This window comes from Mobula birostris, chromosome 17 (genome assembly GCF_030028105.1).
Source record: "Mobula birostris isolate sMobBir1 chromosome 17, sMobBir1.hap1, whole genome shotgun sequence".
NCBI lineage: Eukaryota > Metazoa > Chordata > Chondrichthyes > Myliobatiformes > Myliobatidae > Mobula > Mobula birostris.
Window position 1 is genome coordinate 46,348,824 of NC_092386.1, and position 16,539 is coordinate 46,365,362.

Here is a 16,539-nt window from a genome sequence, read left to right on the forward strand (position 1 = left end):
CTGCTGCACAAGTTGAGGAGTTTATACAGTTGCCTCCGGAGAACGGCAAATACACAGCATTCAAAGCCCTGCTCATAAGGACTTTTGGACTCTCACGGCGCGAGCGAGCTGCCCGCTTAATGCACCTGGAAGGTTTGGGAGACAGGCCGCCATCGGCATTAATGAACGAAATGCTGGCCCTGGCTGAAGGACACAAACCCTGCCTCATGTTTGAGCAGGCGTTCCTAGAGCAACTGCCCAAGTACATACGCCTGCTGCTGTCCGACGCAGATTTCAGCGACCCCCGGGAGGTGGCGGCCCGAGCAGATGTGTTGTGGAATGCCAAGAAGGAGAGAGGAGCATCCGTCGCACAGATCACCAAGCCGCGTGCCCAGCGGCAGACCAGACCAGGCCTGGCAGCAGAGCCCAATGAACAATGGTGTTTCTACCACCGGCGGTGGGGCACAGAGGCCCGCCGCTGTAGACCACCCTGCAAATTCCCGAGAAACGCCAAGGCCCAGCTGCCACCGATCGCTACGGCGGCTGGCCATCAGGACAGCCTCCTGTATGTCTGGGACAAGCAGTCGGGACGCCGATTTTTGGTCGACACTGGAGCGGAGATCAGCGTTTTACCTCCGAGTTACGACACCCGCAACAGAGAACCGGGACCCACCCTGAGGGCCGCAAATGGCAGCACAATACGAACCTACGGCACCCGCATGGTGCGGCTACAGTTCAGCTCCAGCCGGTTCACGTGGGACTTCACACTGGCCGCCGTGGCCCAACCACTCCTGGGGGCGGATTTTCTGCAAGCCCACAGCCTGCTGGTCGACCTGCAAGGGAAGCGACTCGTCCACGCCAAGACTTTTCAAACGTTCTCCCTGGGTGAAGCAAAGTTGCCAGCCCCACACCTGGACTCCATCACACTGTCCAACGATGAATTCACCAGGGTCCTGGCGGATTTCCCATCAGTACTGGCACCGCAGTTCATGGCAGCCATGCCCAGACACGGAGTACAGCACCACATCCCGACCCAGGGACCACCCCTCCACGCCCGTGCTCGAAGGCTTCCCCCGGACAAGCTCCGACTGGCGAAGGAGGAGTTCAAGAAGATGTAGGAATTGGGGATCATATGACGGTCCGACAGCCTATGGGCCTCCCCCCTGCACATGGTGCCCAAGGCAACAGGGGGCTGGAGACCATGCGGTGACTACCGCAGACTGAACGAGGCTACAACGCCAGACCGCTACCCTGTGCCACACATTCAAGACTTCGCAGCAAACCTACACGGCGCAAGGATCTTTTCCAAGGTAGACCTCGTCCGGGGATACCATCAAATCCCTGTACATCCGGACAACATCCCCAAAACAGCACTTATCACCCCGTTAGGACTTTTCAAATTCCTCCGAATGCCGTTTGGTCTAAAGAATGCCGCACAGACTTTCCAGCAGTTAATGGACGCGGTGGGATGTGACCTGGACTTTGCATTCATCTATTTGGACGACATCCTCATAGCTAGCAGTAGTCAGCAGGAGCATCTGTCCCACCTCCTCCAGCTCTACTCTGCCTGAGCGAATTCGGCCTTACAATCAACCCAGCCAAATGCCAGTTCGGACTCGATACCATCGACTTCCTGGGCCACAGGATTACTAAAGACGGGGCAACCCCACTGCCCGCCAAGGTAGACGCAGTCCGCAACTTCCCCTGACCCAACACAATCAAAGGCTTGCAGGAATTCGTGGGTATGGTGAATTTCTACCACCGTTTCCTCCCCTCAGCAGCCCGAACCATGCGCCCCCTGTTCACTCTAATGTCGGGTAAGGGCAAGGACATTACCTGGAACGAAGGGGCCGCAACCGCTTTCATTAAAACCAAAGAAGCCTTGGCAAACGCCGCGATGCTAGTGCACCCCAGAACGGACGTTCCTACTGCCCTCACGGTGGACGCATCCAACACAGCGGTCGGTGGAGTGCTGAAACAACTCATCGAGGGTCGCTGGCAACCCCTGGCGTTCTTCAGCAAACACCTACGACCACCTGAACTCAAATACAGTGCTTTCAACCGGGAGCTATTGGCACTATACCTGGCAATCCGGCATTTCAGGTACTTCTTAGAAGGTAGGCCCTTCACCGCATTCACAGACCACAAACCGCTTGCCTTTGCATTCAGGAAGGTGTCCGACCCCTGGTCGTCCCGCCAGCAGCGACATCTGTCCTACATCTCCGAGTACACGACGGACATCCGGCATGTCTCTGGAAAGGACAACGTTGTGGCAGACGCACTACCCAGACCTACCATACAGGCCCTATCCCAGAGGGTGGACTATGCAGCGCTGGCAGAGGCACAGCAGGGAGACGCTGAGATCCCCAATTACAGGACTGCAGTCTCCGGTTTACAGCTCCAAGACCTCCCCGTAGGCCCAGGTGAGAGGACCCTACTATGTGACGTAGCTACCGGCCAACCCCGCCCCGTCGTCCCAGCAGCCTGGCGCCGGCGGGTTTTTGAATCCATTCACAACTTAGCGCACCCCTCCATCAGGACAACCGTCAGGCTGGTCGCCGACAGGTTCGTGTGGCATGGGCTTCGTAAACAGGTCGGGGAATGGGCCAAAACGTGCATGCAGTGCCAAACGGCCAAGGTGCAGCGGCACACCAAGGCTCCGCCGCAGCAGTTCGAACCCACCCACCGGAGGTTCGACCACATCCATGTGGATATCGTGGGGCCCCTGCCACTGTCGTGAGGAGTGTGGTATCTCCTAACTATGATAGACCGGTTCACCAGATGGCCAGAGGCGGTCCCGCTCACCGACACCGCCTCTGAATCCTGCGCCCAAGCACTGATTGCAACCTGGGTAGCCCGCTTCGGGGTACCGGCCCACATTACCTCCGACAGGGGCGCCCATTTCACCTCCAGCCTGTGGTCGGCTATGGCCAACCTTTTAGGATCGCAGCTACACCACACAACTGCCTACCACCCACAGTCGAACGGACTAGTGGAGCGTTTCCACCGTCACCTAAAGTCGGCTCTCATGGCCCGCCTGGAGGGGCCTAACTGGGTGGATGAACTTCCCTGGGTCCTGCTCGGAATCCGCACGGTGTCCAAAGAGGATCTGCACACCTCGTCGGCCGAGTTGGTGTATGGCGCACCCCTGGTAGTCCCAGGAGAGTTCATACCAGCCCCGAGGGGGCAAGAGGAAGAACCCGCAGCAGTCCTGGACAGACTACAGGAAAGGCTCAGTAACTTGGCCCCCATACCCACTTCACAGCACGGACAGAGCCCGACCTGCGTACCCAAAGACCTGCAGAACTGTAAGTTTCTTTTTGTACGACGGGGCGGACACCGGGCACTGCTACAGCGGCCCTACGAGGGGCCGTTTAAGGTGATCAGGAACAACGGGTCCACGTTCATGCTAGACACTGGGGGGAGAGAGGAGGTTTTCACGGTGGACCGACTCAAACCGGCCCATGTGGACTTGGCACAGCTGGTCCAGGCTCAGGCACCGCGGCGCAGGGGCAGACCTCCCAAACAGGGGCCGATCCAGACTGTGGACATTGGGGGAGGTATCGCCGGTTCTGGGGGGGTTATGCGGCGACCCACTTTCTAGCGCACAGGAACCGGCTCACAACAGCGCGTGTAGGCAGAGGGCCGGCACCAGAAAGGGCGCCAGGCCATCTTCACCAGCAGGGGGAAAATCCCGCGCGCGGAAAGGGTCTGGGAATATGCATTCCCCACAGCAATCCTGCCCCAGGGAGGGCGGGAATGGGAAGGCTTTAAAAGCAGGCCGTGAAGTTTGAATAAATCTCTTTCATCGCAACTCTAACTCACCGACTCCGTGTGGTTATTCTAGCGCTGTGTGTAGCACACCGCTACAGAACCACATAATTCTGTGAAATTTGAAGGTATAGAGATTGGGCATCAATAATAGAAAATGAGATAGTTGGATAGGACACTGAAAACTGTTAAATAGTAAAAAGGATCTGAAATGTTTTTGATGCAGGTGGGTAAATGTGAGGATAAATAGAGAAAATGAATCAAAGTTTTAATCAGTTGTTTTCCCTCTGAAAGGAACAGGCTGAAATGGTGAACTAACTGGTACAATATCATTTATAGATATTAGGTAGAAATGAATTGTGAGATTGGATAATTGTTAGGGAAGCAAAATTTCCTCAGTGGGATCACTGTTTGGGAAATGATAACCTATTGGAATTGGTTTATTATTGTCACGTGTACTGAGATAGAGTGAAAAGCTTGCTGTTCATATAGATCAAGTCATCACACAATGCAATGAGATAGGAAATAGATAAAACAATACACTGGTGAATAAAGTGTTATATCTACAGAGAAAGTGCAGTGAAAGAAAGAACAGTACTAGTAATTCTTAAAGGCAGAATTTAAATTTAAGAGTAGATTGATTATAATAAATGGATCTTCAAGAAGGAGCTTGCAGCAAATTGCCATGCTCCATCATCATCACTGATGTAGCCAATGTCTTATCAACAGGAAGGTGGTGTACAAGCTGAATTCAGTCTTTTAGAACGCTCGTCCAAGTCTTTAAAATGGATCTTTTACCTTGATGAACAGAACTTTGAAAGGTAGGGTAGAGTGGGGAATTGAGACAGCTGATGTCACCCTGGCAGTTAGCAGTAAAAAAAAAGTGCCAGGGGATGATAGGCTGTAAGACGTTAAGAGATCCAGGTGGATGAGAAATTGAGGTTAAAACTAATAATCTGTCTACGTTATTTCTTGTAGGAAATGTGGCCTTATCAATTGTAGGTGTAGAATGACCTGAATTAAAGATTCCAAATTGAGCCGTCATTGTATTTTGTATTGTGTTTGTGCAGTTGTTAAGGGAAACTTCACGAATGTATCAAACATGAAGATGGGGAGAACTTAAGGCCCACAACCCAAATAATCACTATCTTTTGAGTGAAGAAATACCAGCTCTGAGTGGCAACACACACAATACTGGCGGAACTCAGCAGGTCAGGCAACGTCTGTGGAAATGAATAAGATCGATATTTCAGATTGAGATCCTTCATGACTGCAAGGGGGGCGGGGGGAGATGCCAGAATGAAGTAAGAGGCTGGGAGGTAACAAGTGGAAAAGCTTAAGGGCTGGCGAAGGAGGCGTCTGATAGAGGAGAGTGGACTATGGGAGAAATGAGGAGGGTCACTAAGGGAAGGTGATTTCAGTGCAGCAGAACACATATAATTTGCTAAGTATATTCCATTTTGGATAAGGAGATTAAACTTTTAAGCACTGCTCCAGGTGTGGTCTCAAAAATCTTTAGCTATAGCAATCAATAAGGCGATTATACGCTTGCGCTGAAATCTTCTAGCAGTAATGCCTAACCTACTATTGGCTACTACTTATAAGATTGGGGAGGAGGGTGGAGAAAGAATTGAATATTCTATTTCACTCTACTGAAGTGAGTAGAAATGTAGAGCATGGAGAATCTCTTGGAAATCTCTGCCTTGGAGGTTCATAAAGACAAGAAATTACAATTGTTTAAATGGATATGTCTTTGAATGAAGAATTGAGGGCTATGGGACATAGGCACAGAAGGTGAGGTCTGGGGCAGATTAGCCATGATCACATAGCCTGATGCTACAGGCTTCCTTTATGTTTCTAATTCCCTGTTGCACCCATGTTAACTTTCAGTGGTATGCTAAGCAGGACCTAGGTGATGCATGCATCAATATTTCCTATATACTCGCCAGTTTAAAAAAACATACTCTGCGTTTGTGGGTTTTAGTGAACTTTAATTTTTTCCACATTGTACTCTGTCAACCAGTTACCCACTTGCTTGGTTTGTCTATGCTCATTTGTTCTGTTTCTACTAGAATCACTGCTCAGTTTATCTGCAAACTTAGAAAAGTTAATTTTATTTTCTCAACTAAATCATTAATTACAGATTGTGAATAGCTTGTCCCCAGTCATAAATCCCTTTGGTACTTTTCTAGTCACAGCCTACCAACCTGAGAAGGTCCCGTTTATTTCTATTTATCTACGTTAGCCAGCTTTCAGTTGACGCTAGTATATTTCCCACAATTACCCAGGTTCTAATCTTATTTGCCAATTTCTTATGTAGGATCTTCTTGGAAAGCCTGCTGAAGATTTAATGTATTACATCCCTGGTTTCCTTTGGTATTCTATTGCAATTTTCAAAGAACCCAAATAAATTAGTGAAATGTTATTTCCCTTTTGTTCTACCAGCCTTCAGATTGTACTTCATTTCCACCAGCCTTAGTGGGATCCCACCACCAGTCACATCAGGCACTGTCCCCTGGATCTGTAGGAGGTGCAACACTTGTTCTTGCACCTCCCTCATGACCATCCAGGGTCAGACAAAGTTTCACATTCATCTCTTCTAATCTCACATTGCACTTGGGTCTCTGCCATTTTAAATCCCATTCCCACACCAAATCATCTCTGTCCATAGACTACTGAACTGCCAGGGTGAGGCAAAATGCTGATCTGGAGAACAGCACCTCTATTCCATCTGGACTGTAGACTACCCAATGATATGAACATGAAACCTTCCAATTTTAGTTAATTCCCCCCCCCCCCCCCCACTTTCTCTGTTCCTTTCTTTCTCCTTCTGGCCTCTTGCCCTCACCATCTAGTTTCCCAGTTCCATTCCACACCCTATCTGGTTCCACTTATCACCTTTCCTGATGCAAGATTTTGACCTGAAACATCAACAATTCCTTTCTCCCTACCACTCTTCCCCCACCCCCCAGCAATGCTGCCTGGCCCACTGAGTTTCTCCGGCAGATTGCTTGTTAATACCATTCTTATCAGACTCCATCACCTGCAACCTTACTACTTTCCAGCCTCTTGTCTCTAGATCCACCCTCTCCTCCTGCAGTAGCTTAATCTGCCTCCTGTTTTCTGCTTATCTGTCTCTATCCACCGTGTCCCAACTCAACCTCTCCCCACCCCTCCCCCAAGACTCCACCTGCCCATCTTCATCCTCATCTGATAGTATTTATCACCTGCTAGATCCTGCCTCACACTTGACTCTTCTTTATACTGTCAGTCTCCCCTCTGCACTCAGAATGCAGGTTCTTGATCTGAAACATCATTCACCCCTTTTCCCCACCCTCCAGGTGCTTATCAACCTGCTGGGCTCAACCAGTAATCTGGTGGTTGCTAGTTCTCAGTTTTCTCATCTGTTTAATTATTTGAATCACATTTGTTAACCTTTAATTACAAAAAACCATTCCAGGATGTAAAGAATTCAGATAATTATAACCAGGGCACCCACTACCTCCTGCAGCTACTTCTTTCAAAATTGGGAATGTAGATTGTCAGGTCCTTGAGACCTCAGGGTTATTAACTTCACGGTTGTTAAATTAATGGTATGTTTTCAATGGACCCTTGGTTTTCTAATGTTTTTCAGAGTTGTTTCCCAAAACTATGTAGTGCTATTTTATGAATTACCTTTTTAACATTTTGTTTTACTTTAATTTTGTTTGGGGTTTTGGCTCTGATTATTTTACTTGTGCCATTTCTAATTTCCACTTCCAATTTTGTTTTTCTTTCATTTCTGCCTCTCCTCACAGGTTCTTATCAGATTGACTAAGGTGTAAACATTTTACAGTGGCAGATCCTGCCTCTCATGCTGCGAAGGTCCTGGTCCTGTTTAGAAGTCGTGCACTCATCTTGCTTTCTTGGTTTTGCTGCCCTTGAAGGTGCTATTGTAAGCTAGTAACTAGGACTGCCAGACTGCAGAACAGCTTCTTCCCTTGGGCTGTGAGACTAATGAATACCCTGCCACAACTGAGGTCTCGTCACTAAGACAGTGAGCTGTTCACCTATGCATTTGGATTATATTTTATTAAATTTTTGTAATATTTTGTTTTATGTGCTGTGTGATGTTTTGTGGGTGCACCGTGGTGCGGAGGAACGTTGTTTTGTTTGGTTGCGTATATGTACAGTCAGATGCCAATGAAATTGACCAGGAACTAATTGCAGCACCTATGGAGTGCTGATGGTTGAAGGGATGAATGTGTGGGTGAAATGGAGTATTGATCGGGGTGGGGGGGGTGGAAGAGGTAGTTCTATACAGAATGATCTTGAACCTGAATATTGTTGGAACTGCACATGTCTGGGCAAAAGGATGTTCCTGAATTGTGGAGAAGCTTTGGAGTTTCAAGAGATAAGTCGCTGCTGCAGGATACCCACTCTGGTTTGCTTTTGTATGGCTGATCACCACTTGTTTTTTCTGAACAATGACCCTCCCAGAAAGTTAATGGTGGAGAACTTGGCGATGACAATACTATTGAGGTTTCACTTGCAATTTGGAGATGCTCATATTTCCTGCCATTTTTCTGACATCAGTTTATTCAATGGGTGGTATTGGGCCTGCTTATGTTGGTGTGGATTGTAAATTGGTTGATAAGGCCTTGGCTATTCTTCTTAAATACCAATGATTTAAAAAGAGGGTGCAGAATGCATTTTTTTTTGTTTGCTGATGACACTAACTAAGGTGGGATTCTGAATTGTGAAGAAAATGCCAAGTTAAATGAAGAATTGATCATAAACATAGTAAATTAGGAAGTGATATTCAAAGATACCAGAGTGTCATTGCACGTTAGGTACTAAATGTGTGGCATATAGGTGCAGCAAGCAGTTGAGATCAAAAATCAGTCAAGACCTTCATAGCAAGGTGGTTTGAATACAAGAGCAAGAATATCTTAATACAATTGTTCAGGACTTTGAGAACACACTTGCGGTATTGTTTGCAGTTTTTGGTCTCCTTGCCATGGAGGGTGTGCAACTGAGATTCTAAAGACTGATTCCTCAAAGTATTTGATAAGTTGTAAGTGTTTTGGGACATATTTAATCTATTGCAAGTTGCAATCCTACTGTCTGCAGTTGAGTTTGCAGGCACTAAGGAGACTAGCGATCTCCAGGTGAGGCAACCCCAACTCCCTAGGTCTTGGATCGTAGGTCCATATGGGTGGGAGTCACGAGGGCTGGTGACTTCCCCACCCTGGGTCACCGGGATTGGATGTCTGTGCAAGTCCTGGGGTCAAACCAGTAAATGGAGAGACATGATGTCAACAACCTGAGGCTCGTAAAGTCCATTGGATAAGGCTGAAAATTAAAGTCCACAATTCGGTGAGTCCAGAGATATAAGCTTGAAGGTCAAATGCCAAAGTAGTAAAGGCCCAAAGGTCATGATCCCTGGCTCGGCATGTCTGGAGGTTGGAGGCCTGATGTCTGAGAGTCCGGGGCCAAGGATTGGAGCCCTGGAGATGATGCTAAGGACACGTACAAGGATATTGGCAGGACAGAAGAATTTTGGGTATTAGGAAGAATTAGAGAAGCTGGTATTGTTTTCCTTGAAACCGATAAGGTTGAAGGGAGATTTAGTTGAGGTGTATAAAATTGAGAGGCCTTAGCAAATTAAATAGAAATGACCAATTTTCTTTAATGGGGGGGGGGGGGTCAAAAAATGCCAAAATGGCTTGTAGAAGCATTTGATGGAGGTTAAGGAATCCTCTGGGACTCTGCTTGAAGAGTGGTAGAAGTAGAAATTATCACTTGGGTTAACTAATTTAAGGAGCATTTTGACAGATACATGGAGGGGAGGGGCCTGAATGCAGGAAATTGGCCGGGGGGGGGGGGCGGGTCGCTCTAGTTTGCATAGACTTGTTGGGTAGAAGAGCCTGTATCTGTGTTGTATTGCTTTGATTCACTTAGTGTCATGAACCTGTAAAATTCACCACCATGGAGGCCTATAAGAGGGGCTTTTACTGAATGCATTTCAGAAAATAAATTTCTTGGTGCAAATACATCAAAGTAAATGGGAGAAAAGTGGGAATATAATAAGAAAGTTGATCAGGTATGATTGTATTGAATGGCAGTGGGTTTGAAGGTTGAATAGCCTTTTCCTGCTTTTTGTCATTGAATGTTGTCTGGGTCTTGCTTCATGAAGTCATGGACTGCTAAATTTTATATCTACATGCTTGGGATATCTCCTGTAGATCCTGTTAAGATTTCTGAGTTCCCTTGCTTGAAATATTGTTTGCTTAGTTTAAGGTTGAAGAAGGCAGAATTTATAATGCTTGTATTCTTTTTGCAGGTCTGGACACTAAATGTCCTATTCTATGGCCTGTGTTTGTCAGACTCTGTTTACTATCACTGTATTGTATGACTTGAAATTTGGTTTTAGCAGCAGTACAGTGCAAAGGTGTAAAAATTACTATTAATTTTCATTGCAAAAGAAAGGAATAGAGGTACTGTTCATGGACAGTTCAGAAATGTGATTGCAGAGGGAAGAAACTGTTTCTAAATCACTGAGTGTGAATCTTTAGACTCGTGTACCACTTCCGTGATGGTAGTAATGACAAGGGGCATGTCCCAATGCTGAAGGTCCTTAAGATGGTACCATGTCTTCAACGGTAAGGAGGTTATGTCCATGATGGAGCTGGGTGAATCTACAATCCTTTGCAATCTCTTGTGATCTTGTGCATTGGAGGCTGTATACCAGGCTGTGATGTAGCCAGTCAGAATGTTTTCCTATAGATGTACATCAATAGAAGTTTGTGAGAATCTTTCACACATTAAATCTTCATAAGATCATTAGACAAAGGAGTGGAATTAGGCCAATAAGCACATTGAGTCTTCTCCTGCCTTCTCTCTGTACCATTTGACACCCTTGCTAATCAAGAACTTTGGTTTTAAATGTATTCAGTGGTATGGCCTCCGCAGCCATCTGTGGCAAAGAATTCCACAGATTCACCATCCACTGGCTAAAGAAATTCCTCCTTATCTCTGTTCTAAAGGGAGTTCTTTCTATTCTGAGGCTGTGCCCTCTGGTCCTAGACTGTCTACTACAGAAATCATCCTTTACATGTCCACTCTATCTAGGTGTTTCAGTATTCGATAGGTTTCAGAGAGTTCTCCCCCCCCCCCCCCCCCCCCATTCTTCTAGTGAGTACAGGCTCTGAGCCATCCAATTCTCCTCATATGTAAACCCTTTCATTCCTGGGAGAATTCTCATGAACCTCTGGTCCCTCTCCAATGCTGCCATCACATCCTTTCTAAGATGAGAGGTCTAAAACTGGACACAGTACTCCAAGTGCAGTCTAACCAATGCCTAATAAAGCGTTGGCATTAATTCTTGCATTTAACTTCTAGCCCTAACATTGCTTTTGCCTTCCTTAGCACTGCAAGTTAACCTTTAGTGATACCTGCACAAGCATATCCAAGTTCATTTGCACATTCTGAAATTCTGAATTTTCTTACCGCTTTGAAAATAGTCAATTCCTTCTACCAAAGAACATGATCGTACACTTCCCTGCACTATATTCCATTGGCAACTTTTTCCATTCTCCCAATCTATCTAAATCCTTCTGCACACTCCCTGCTTCCTCAACACTACCTGTCCCTCCACCTATCTCAATATCATCTGCAAACTTGGCCATAAAGCCATCAATTCCGCCATTGGAATCATTGATGTGAAAAGAAGTGGTGCAGAACCGAACCCTGCAGAACACCACTTGTGTCTGTCAGACAACCTATTTTATCATGTGCCTCCAAGTACCTCAGATCCTCATCCTTATTAATAGAACATTATAACACATTACAGGCCCGTCAGCCCATGATGTGCTGACCTTTTAACCTATTCTTGGATTGATCTAACCTTTTCCGCCCACATAGCCCTCCATTTTTTCTTCCACATGCTTTTCTTTCTTTCTTTTTAAAACTTTTTATTAATTTTCCAAAATTATAAACAATAACAATATTGATACAGAGAGATTGGAATTATCTTATTGTTGATAACATGTACAAAAAAGACTTCAAATAATATAGGTGTAATAGACTTCCAAACTCTTAATATAGTTAATCATAGAGAAAAAAGAAATAAAAAGAAAAAAAATAATGCAAAGAAAACACCCAAAAAACCCCCCCAAAAAACTAAATACTAAACCCAAAACTAAAGCAAACGGAACAAAACAAGACTGGACCAATATCTTAAATCGAATCCATTCAATAATGTCGTCAACTCCGCTCCTCTATTCGTATATTTTAAATTAATAAGAAGGATTTGGAAAAGGTTAAGTTACATCATATGGGAATGTTGAATTAATGGCTTCCAAGTCTCTTCAAATTTAACCGAAGGATCAAAAATGACACTTCTAATTTTTTCTAAATTTAAACATGATATAGTTTGAGAAAGCCATTGAAATGTAGTAGGAGGGTTGGTCTCCTTCCAATTCAATAAAGTGGATCTTTTGGCCATTAAAGTAACAAATGCGATCATCCGACAGGCTGAAGAGGATAAAGTTCTATGTTCCATCATTGTCAAACCAAAAATTGCCATAATAGGATGGGGTTGTAAGTCAAAACGCAAAACTGTTGAAATAATATCAAAAATACCTTTCCAAAATTTTTCCAAAATAGGGCAGGACCAGAACATGTGAGTCAAGGAAGCCACCTTAGAGTGACATCTGTCACAAATAGGGTTCATATGGGAATAAAAACGAGCTAGTTTATCTTTAGGTATATGGGCCCTATACACTTCTAATTTGTATTAGCGTATGTTTGGCACATATAGAGGAAGAGCTAACTAATTGAAAAATGTTACCCATTTCTCTATAGGTAGGCGAAGTTGAAGTTCCCTTTCCCATTCATTTTTAATTTTATCAGATATACCGGTGATGTCAGTAGGGTGTGAAATCGGGAAGGTAGGCAGCGTGGTATTTAAAAAGTTTCACCACATGCCTATCTAAGTCTCTTAACGTATCTGCTTGTAGCACCACGCCTGGCAGGGTGATCCATGCATCCACCACTTGTCTCCATCAGACAAACAGAAAAGGCCCCATTTATTCCCAAGCTTTGCATCCTGCAAAACTTATAATGATCAAGCTCTGCCTCAAGGCTTTATTTGTTTAAACATGAATTATATTAACACCTTTACCTTTGCAATTTTCCAGTCCTTTGAATCACTCCAGAATCTAGTGATTCTTGAAAGATCCCTACTAATGTCTCCACAATCTCTTCAGCTACCTCTTTCAGAACCTTGGACCCTAGTCCATCTGGTCTAGGTGACTTTTTTACCTTCCAACCTTTCAACTTCCCAAGCACCTACTCCTTATTAATAGCAACTATATTCACTTCTGACCCGGACACTCAAATTCCTGGCATACTGCTGATGAAGACTGATGCAAAATACTTATTAGGTTCATCTACCATTTCTTTGTCCCCCATTGATACCTCTCCAGCATCATTTTCCAGTGGTTTGATTTCCACTGTCAAATCAGTCAATCAAAGTATATTTATTATCAAAGAATTTATAAATTACACACCCTGAGATTTGTTTGCTTACAGGCAGCCACAAAGCAAGAAATCCAGAGAACGCATTTAAAAAAAGCCATAACACACATCATGCAAGCAATGGATGCAAATGACTGCATTCCGAACCAGATTGAGTCCTTGGATCCACTCCTTGGAGTAGTAGGCCCAAGCCTCAATCTCAAGTTCATCATGTTAGCAGGGCAAAAATGCCTCAAAACTCAGAGACAACAGCCACTGGAGAGAGAAATGAACATCGCAGGAGTGCAAGCAAAATTAGCTCAATCCTCTGGCTTTCCAGTTTAACAGGGCCAACGTTTAAATTGTCCATACACTGAGTAGTGCCTCGCTCTAGGACCCAGGCCCTGGTGCAGCGACTCATCAAGACGGCACAGCCCATAGCCGTTTTCGATCTCACCGAATCGGTTCAGCACTTGGAGCTATCCAACCTCACACCCAGGTTAGGTGGACAGGCATCAAAATTCTTCCGCATTGACTCCTCTCCAAATTCTTCACTCCAACAGTTAAATGAACTCTCTCTGGAACCCCATCTTGAACATGTTGCCCCTCAGCTTTGCAATGCACCCACCCTCTGCTTTCTTCTTTGTTAGCAGTGATAGGTGACCACAATTTAATTCAGAAAAGGTGTTATTAGTAATGTTTTTTAGTATTATTTCTTGTCCTCTTTTACTCTCTCATCTCTTTTAACTCAAACTCCTAATGAAGTAGAGCTACTGGTGTTCTGCTTTCATGAATGTATCAGTGTTGAAGCCAGGACAGATCCTCCTTGATATCCAGGAGGAGATGTTCTCACGACAAGGAAGATCCAGCTGCAGAGGGAGATGTAGAGGCTCAGGTTAAGAAGCTTGGTGGTTAGTACTGAGGGTATGTAGTATTGATCACGGAGCTATAATTGATAATCTGCTGCTTGACATAGGTTTTGCTGTTGTCTAGGTGCTCCACAGCAGACCGGAGAGCCTGTGAAATTGTGGCCATTGAAGACCTGTTGTGGCAGCAGGCAGATTAAAGAGGGTCCAGGTCCTTGATCAGGGAGGAGTTAATTCTAACCATAACCAACATCTTGAAGTACTTAATTACATTAGATGTTAATGCTGCCTGTCAATGAGGTAGCTCACCCTGTTCTTGGGATTGATATATTTGCTGTCCTTCTGAAACAAGTGGGGATCTCAGACTGCAACAGTAAGAGGTTGAAGATGTCCTTGAAATACTCCAAGCAGTTGGTTAGCACAGGTTTTCAGTATCCCTCCAGGTACACCATTGGGGCCTGACGCCTTGTGAGGGGTTCACCCTCTTGAACAATATTCTGACATCAACCTCTGAAGCAGTTGTTGGATACTGTGAGGATTCACACAGGTGTAGTGTTGTACTCTATTTCAATGTGTGCATAGAAGATGTTGGCCACACTGGGGAGTGAAGTGTTTTTGCAGTTAGATTTCACGTTGTTGGAAGTGATGGTACAGTTGTATATGTAATTGTGTCTATAATTTCACACAATTGTCTTTCACTCTCACAATGGCCTTCTGTAGGCCATGCGTAGACTTGCATCGCTGGTGTTGAACACAGTGGATGTAGCTGTCGTCATACTGTGAAATCTCCTGGCTTGTCCAGGGCTTCTGGTTTGGGAAACCGCAGTATGTTTTGAAGGCACACACTCATCCACACAGGTGTTGATGATGTTAGTGGTGGCTCTGGCATATTCAGATCCGAAGATGAATCCCTGAACATGGTCCAGTCCACAGATTCAAAACAGTCCTGTAACCACTCATTCTCTTGACCATTCCTTTGTGTTCCTCACCTTTGGTGCTGTGGTTGTCAGTCTCTGCCAATGTGCTGAGAGAAGAAGTACAGCCAGGTAATCAGACTTACCAAAGTGTGGACACAGGATGGCTTGGTAAGAGTTCATGATGGTGGTGTAACAGTAATCACTTACAGTGGCTCCTCTGGTTCTGTAAATAATACGCAGGTGATAGTTTGTCAGAAACTTTAAGCTGGCCTGGTTGAAGACACCTGCAGTGAACAGCAAGTCATCGAGGTGCACTGTCTTGCACTGAGTTTTGATCTTGGTGCTTGGCTCCACCAGTGTCAGACTGACATTTACCAGGGACAATGCAGACTGATAACAAAAATTGCTGTACTTCCTCAGCTGTTAGAACTAATGACCCTTGACCGCTAGATGTTTCTGATCAGGGGAGCAGAACTGAGACAGAATTGCCACATCTATAGACTATAGTATTAATCTCTGCTGACTCTGCCTTTACCCAATGCTGTCATCTGGTTGATGTAGTGGATGGTGAAGCCCTTTGGGCTGGAGTGCTGGGGAGGGGGGGTGGGGCCATATTTCTGAAGCAGAGTGCACAATGGTCCCTGATGAACTAGTACTAGTCTTGCTGCATCTCATCTGATGGGCGACTAGGTTTGCAGATATTTTAGAAATGGGGTTGAGTTCCTTCCATGCTTTTGGCCTTGTAAAGGGTGAATACAAGCTCAATTTTATGATGTGGAATTGGCAAAGTGTCACGTTCTGATTTTCAACATTCCGGCACACTGGTCAATGTGTTACAAGTTATACTATGTTAATTTTGGATCCTGTATCTTCGTACTGAAGTTCTATTTCTCTGCAGAAGCAAGGGAACCATTCTGTGCAGAGGTTAGGCACATTGGTGTTGTGATTACTGGCATTGATTGTATTCTGGAATCAGCATACATCCTGAACCAAAAGTAACATGTGATATATGACCTATGACATAAACAGAATCAAGTTGAGATCATGTTTCATTTATGTTGACCCGGGCGGTGCAGGTAACTGGCCTTGAAAGATAGTGTTTTTGGTCTAGATACCCTTTTGTCCTCCTTTCAGACAACTTTATGCCAAATTTAATAAGGATTTCTCCCCTTTTATTTTGGCTTGTAATTCAAAGTATATGTTGAAAACAAGACCTGAACTATACAAAGATACTTTCTCTTTTAGGGGAATGAAACCAGAGGACAAAAGGGGTGGAAGTGGATCTCGAAACTGGGGAACAATCAGAGATGATCCAAGGTATGGACTTGTATAGATGTGTTTAGGAAAATGCTGTGGAAATGTATAGCTGCCAAAATCATATTCTGCTAACAATTCTTTAGTTAGATTTAAGCTCCATATTTGCCATAGAAAGCCATTAGCAGCTGAAGGGTGGATGGAATGGGTTTTTCTGTTTTTATTTATTTGCAGGGATGGTCTTCCTTGTT

General features: G+C 45.1%; 1 protein-coding gene across 2 annotated transcripts in view; it reads left to right on the top strand.

The window, feature by feature from the left end:
• LOC140211656 (intracellular hyaluronan-binding protein 4.S-like) overlaps positions 1-16,539 on the top strand; it is a 56,525-nt gene that overhangs the window by 20,344 nt on the left and 19,642 nt on the right. The window contains exon 4 of one of the 2 annotated variants that reach the window (XM_072281655.1): positions 16,280-16,351. The exons of the other annotated variant lie outside the window; for it this stretch is intronic. Coding sequence (XP_072137756.1) covers positions 16,280-16,351 — 72 coding nt within the window. The remainder of the gene's footprint in view (positions 1-16,279; positions 16,352-16,539) is intronic. 2 annotated transcript variants of the gene reach the window in all.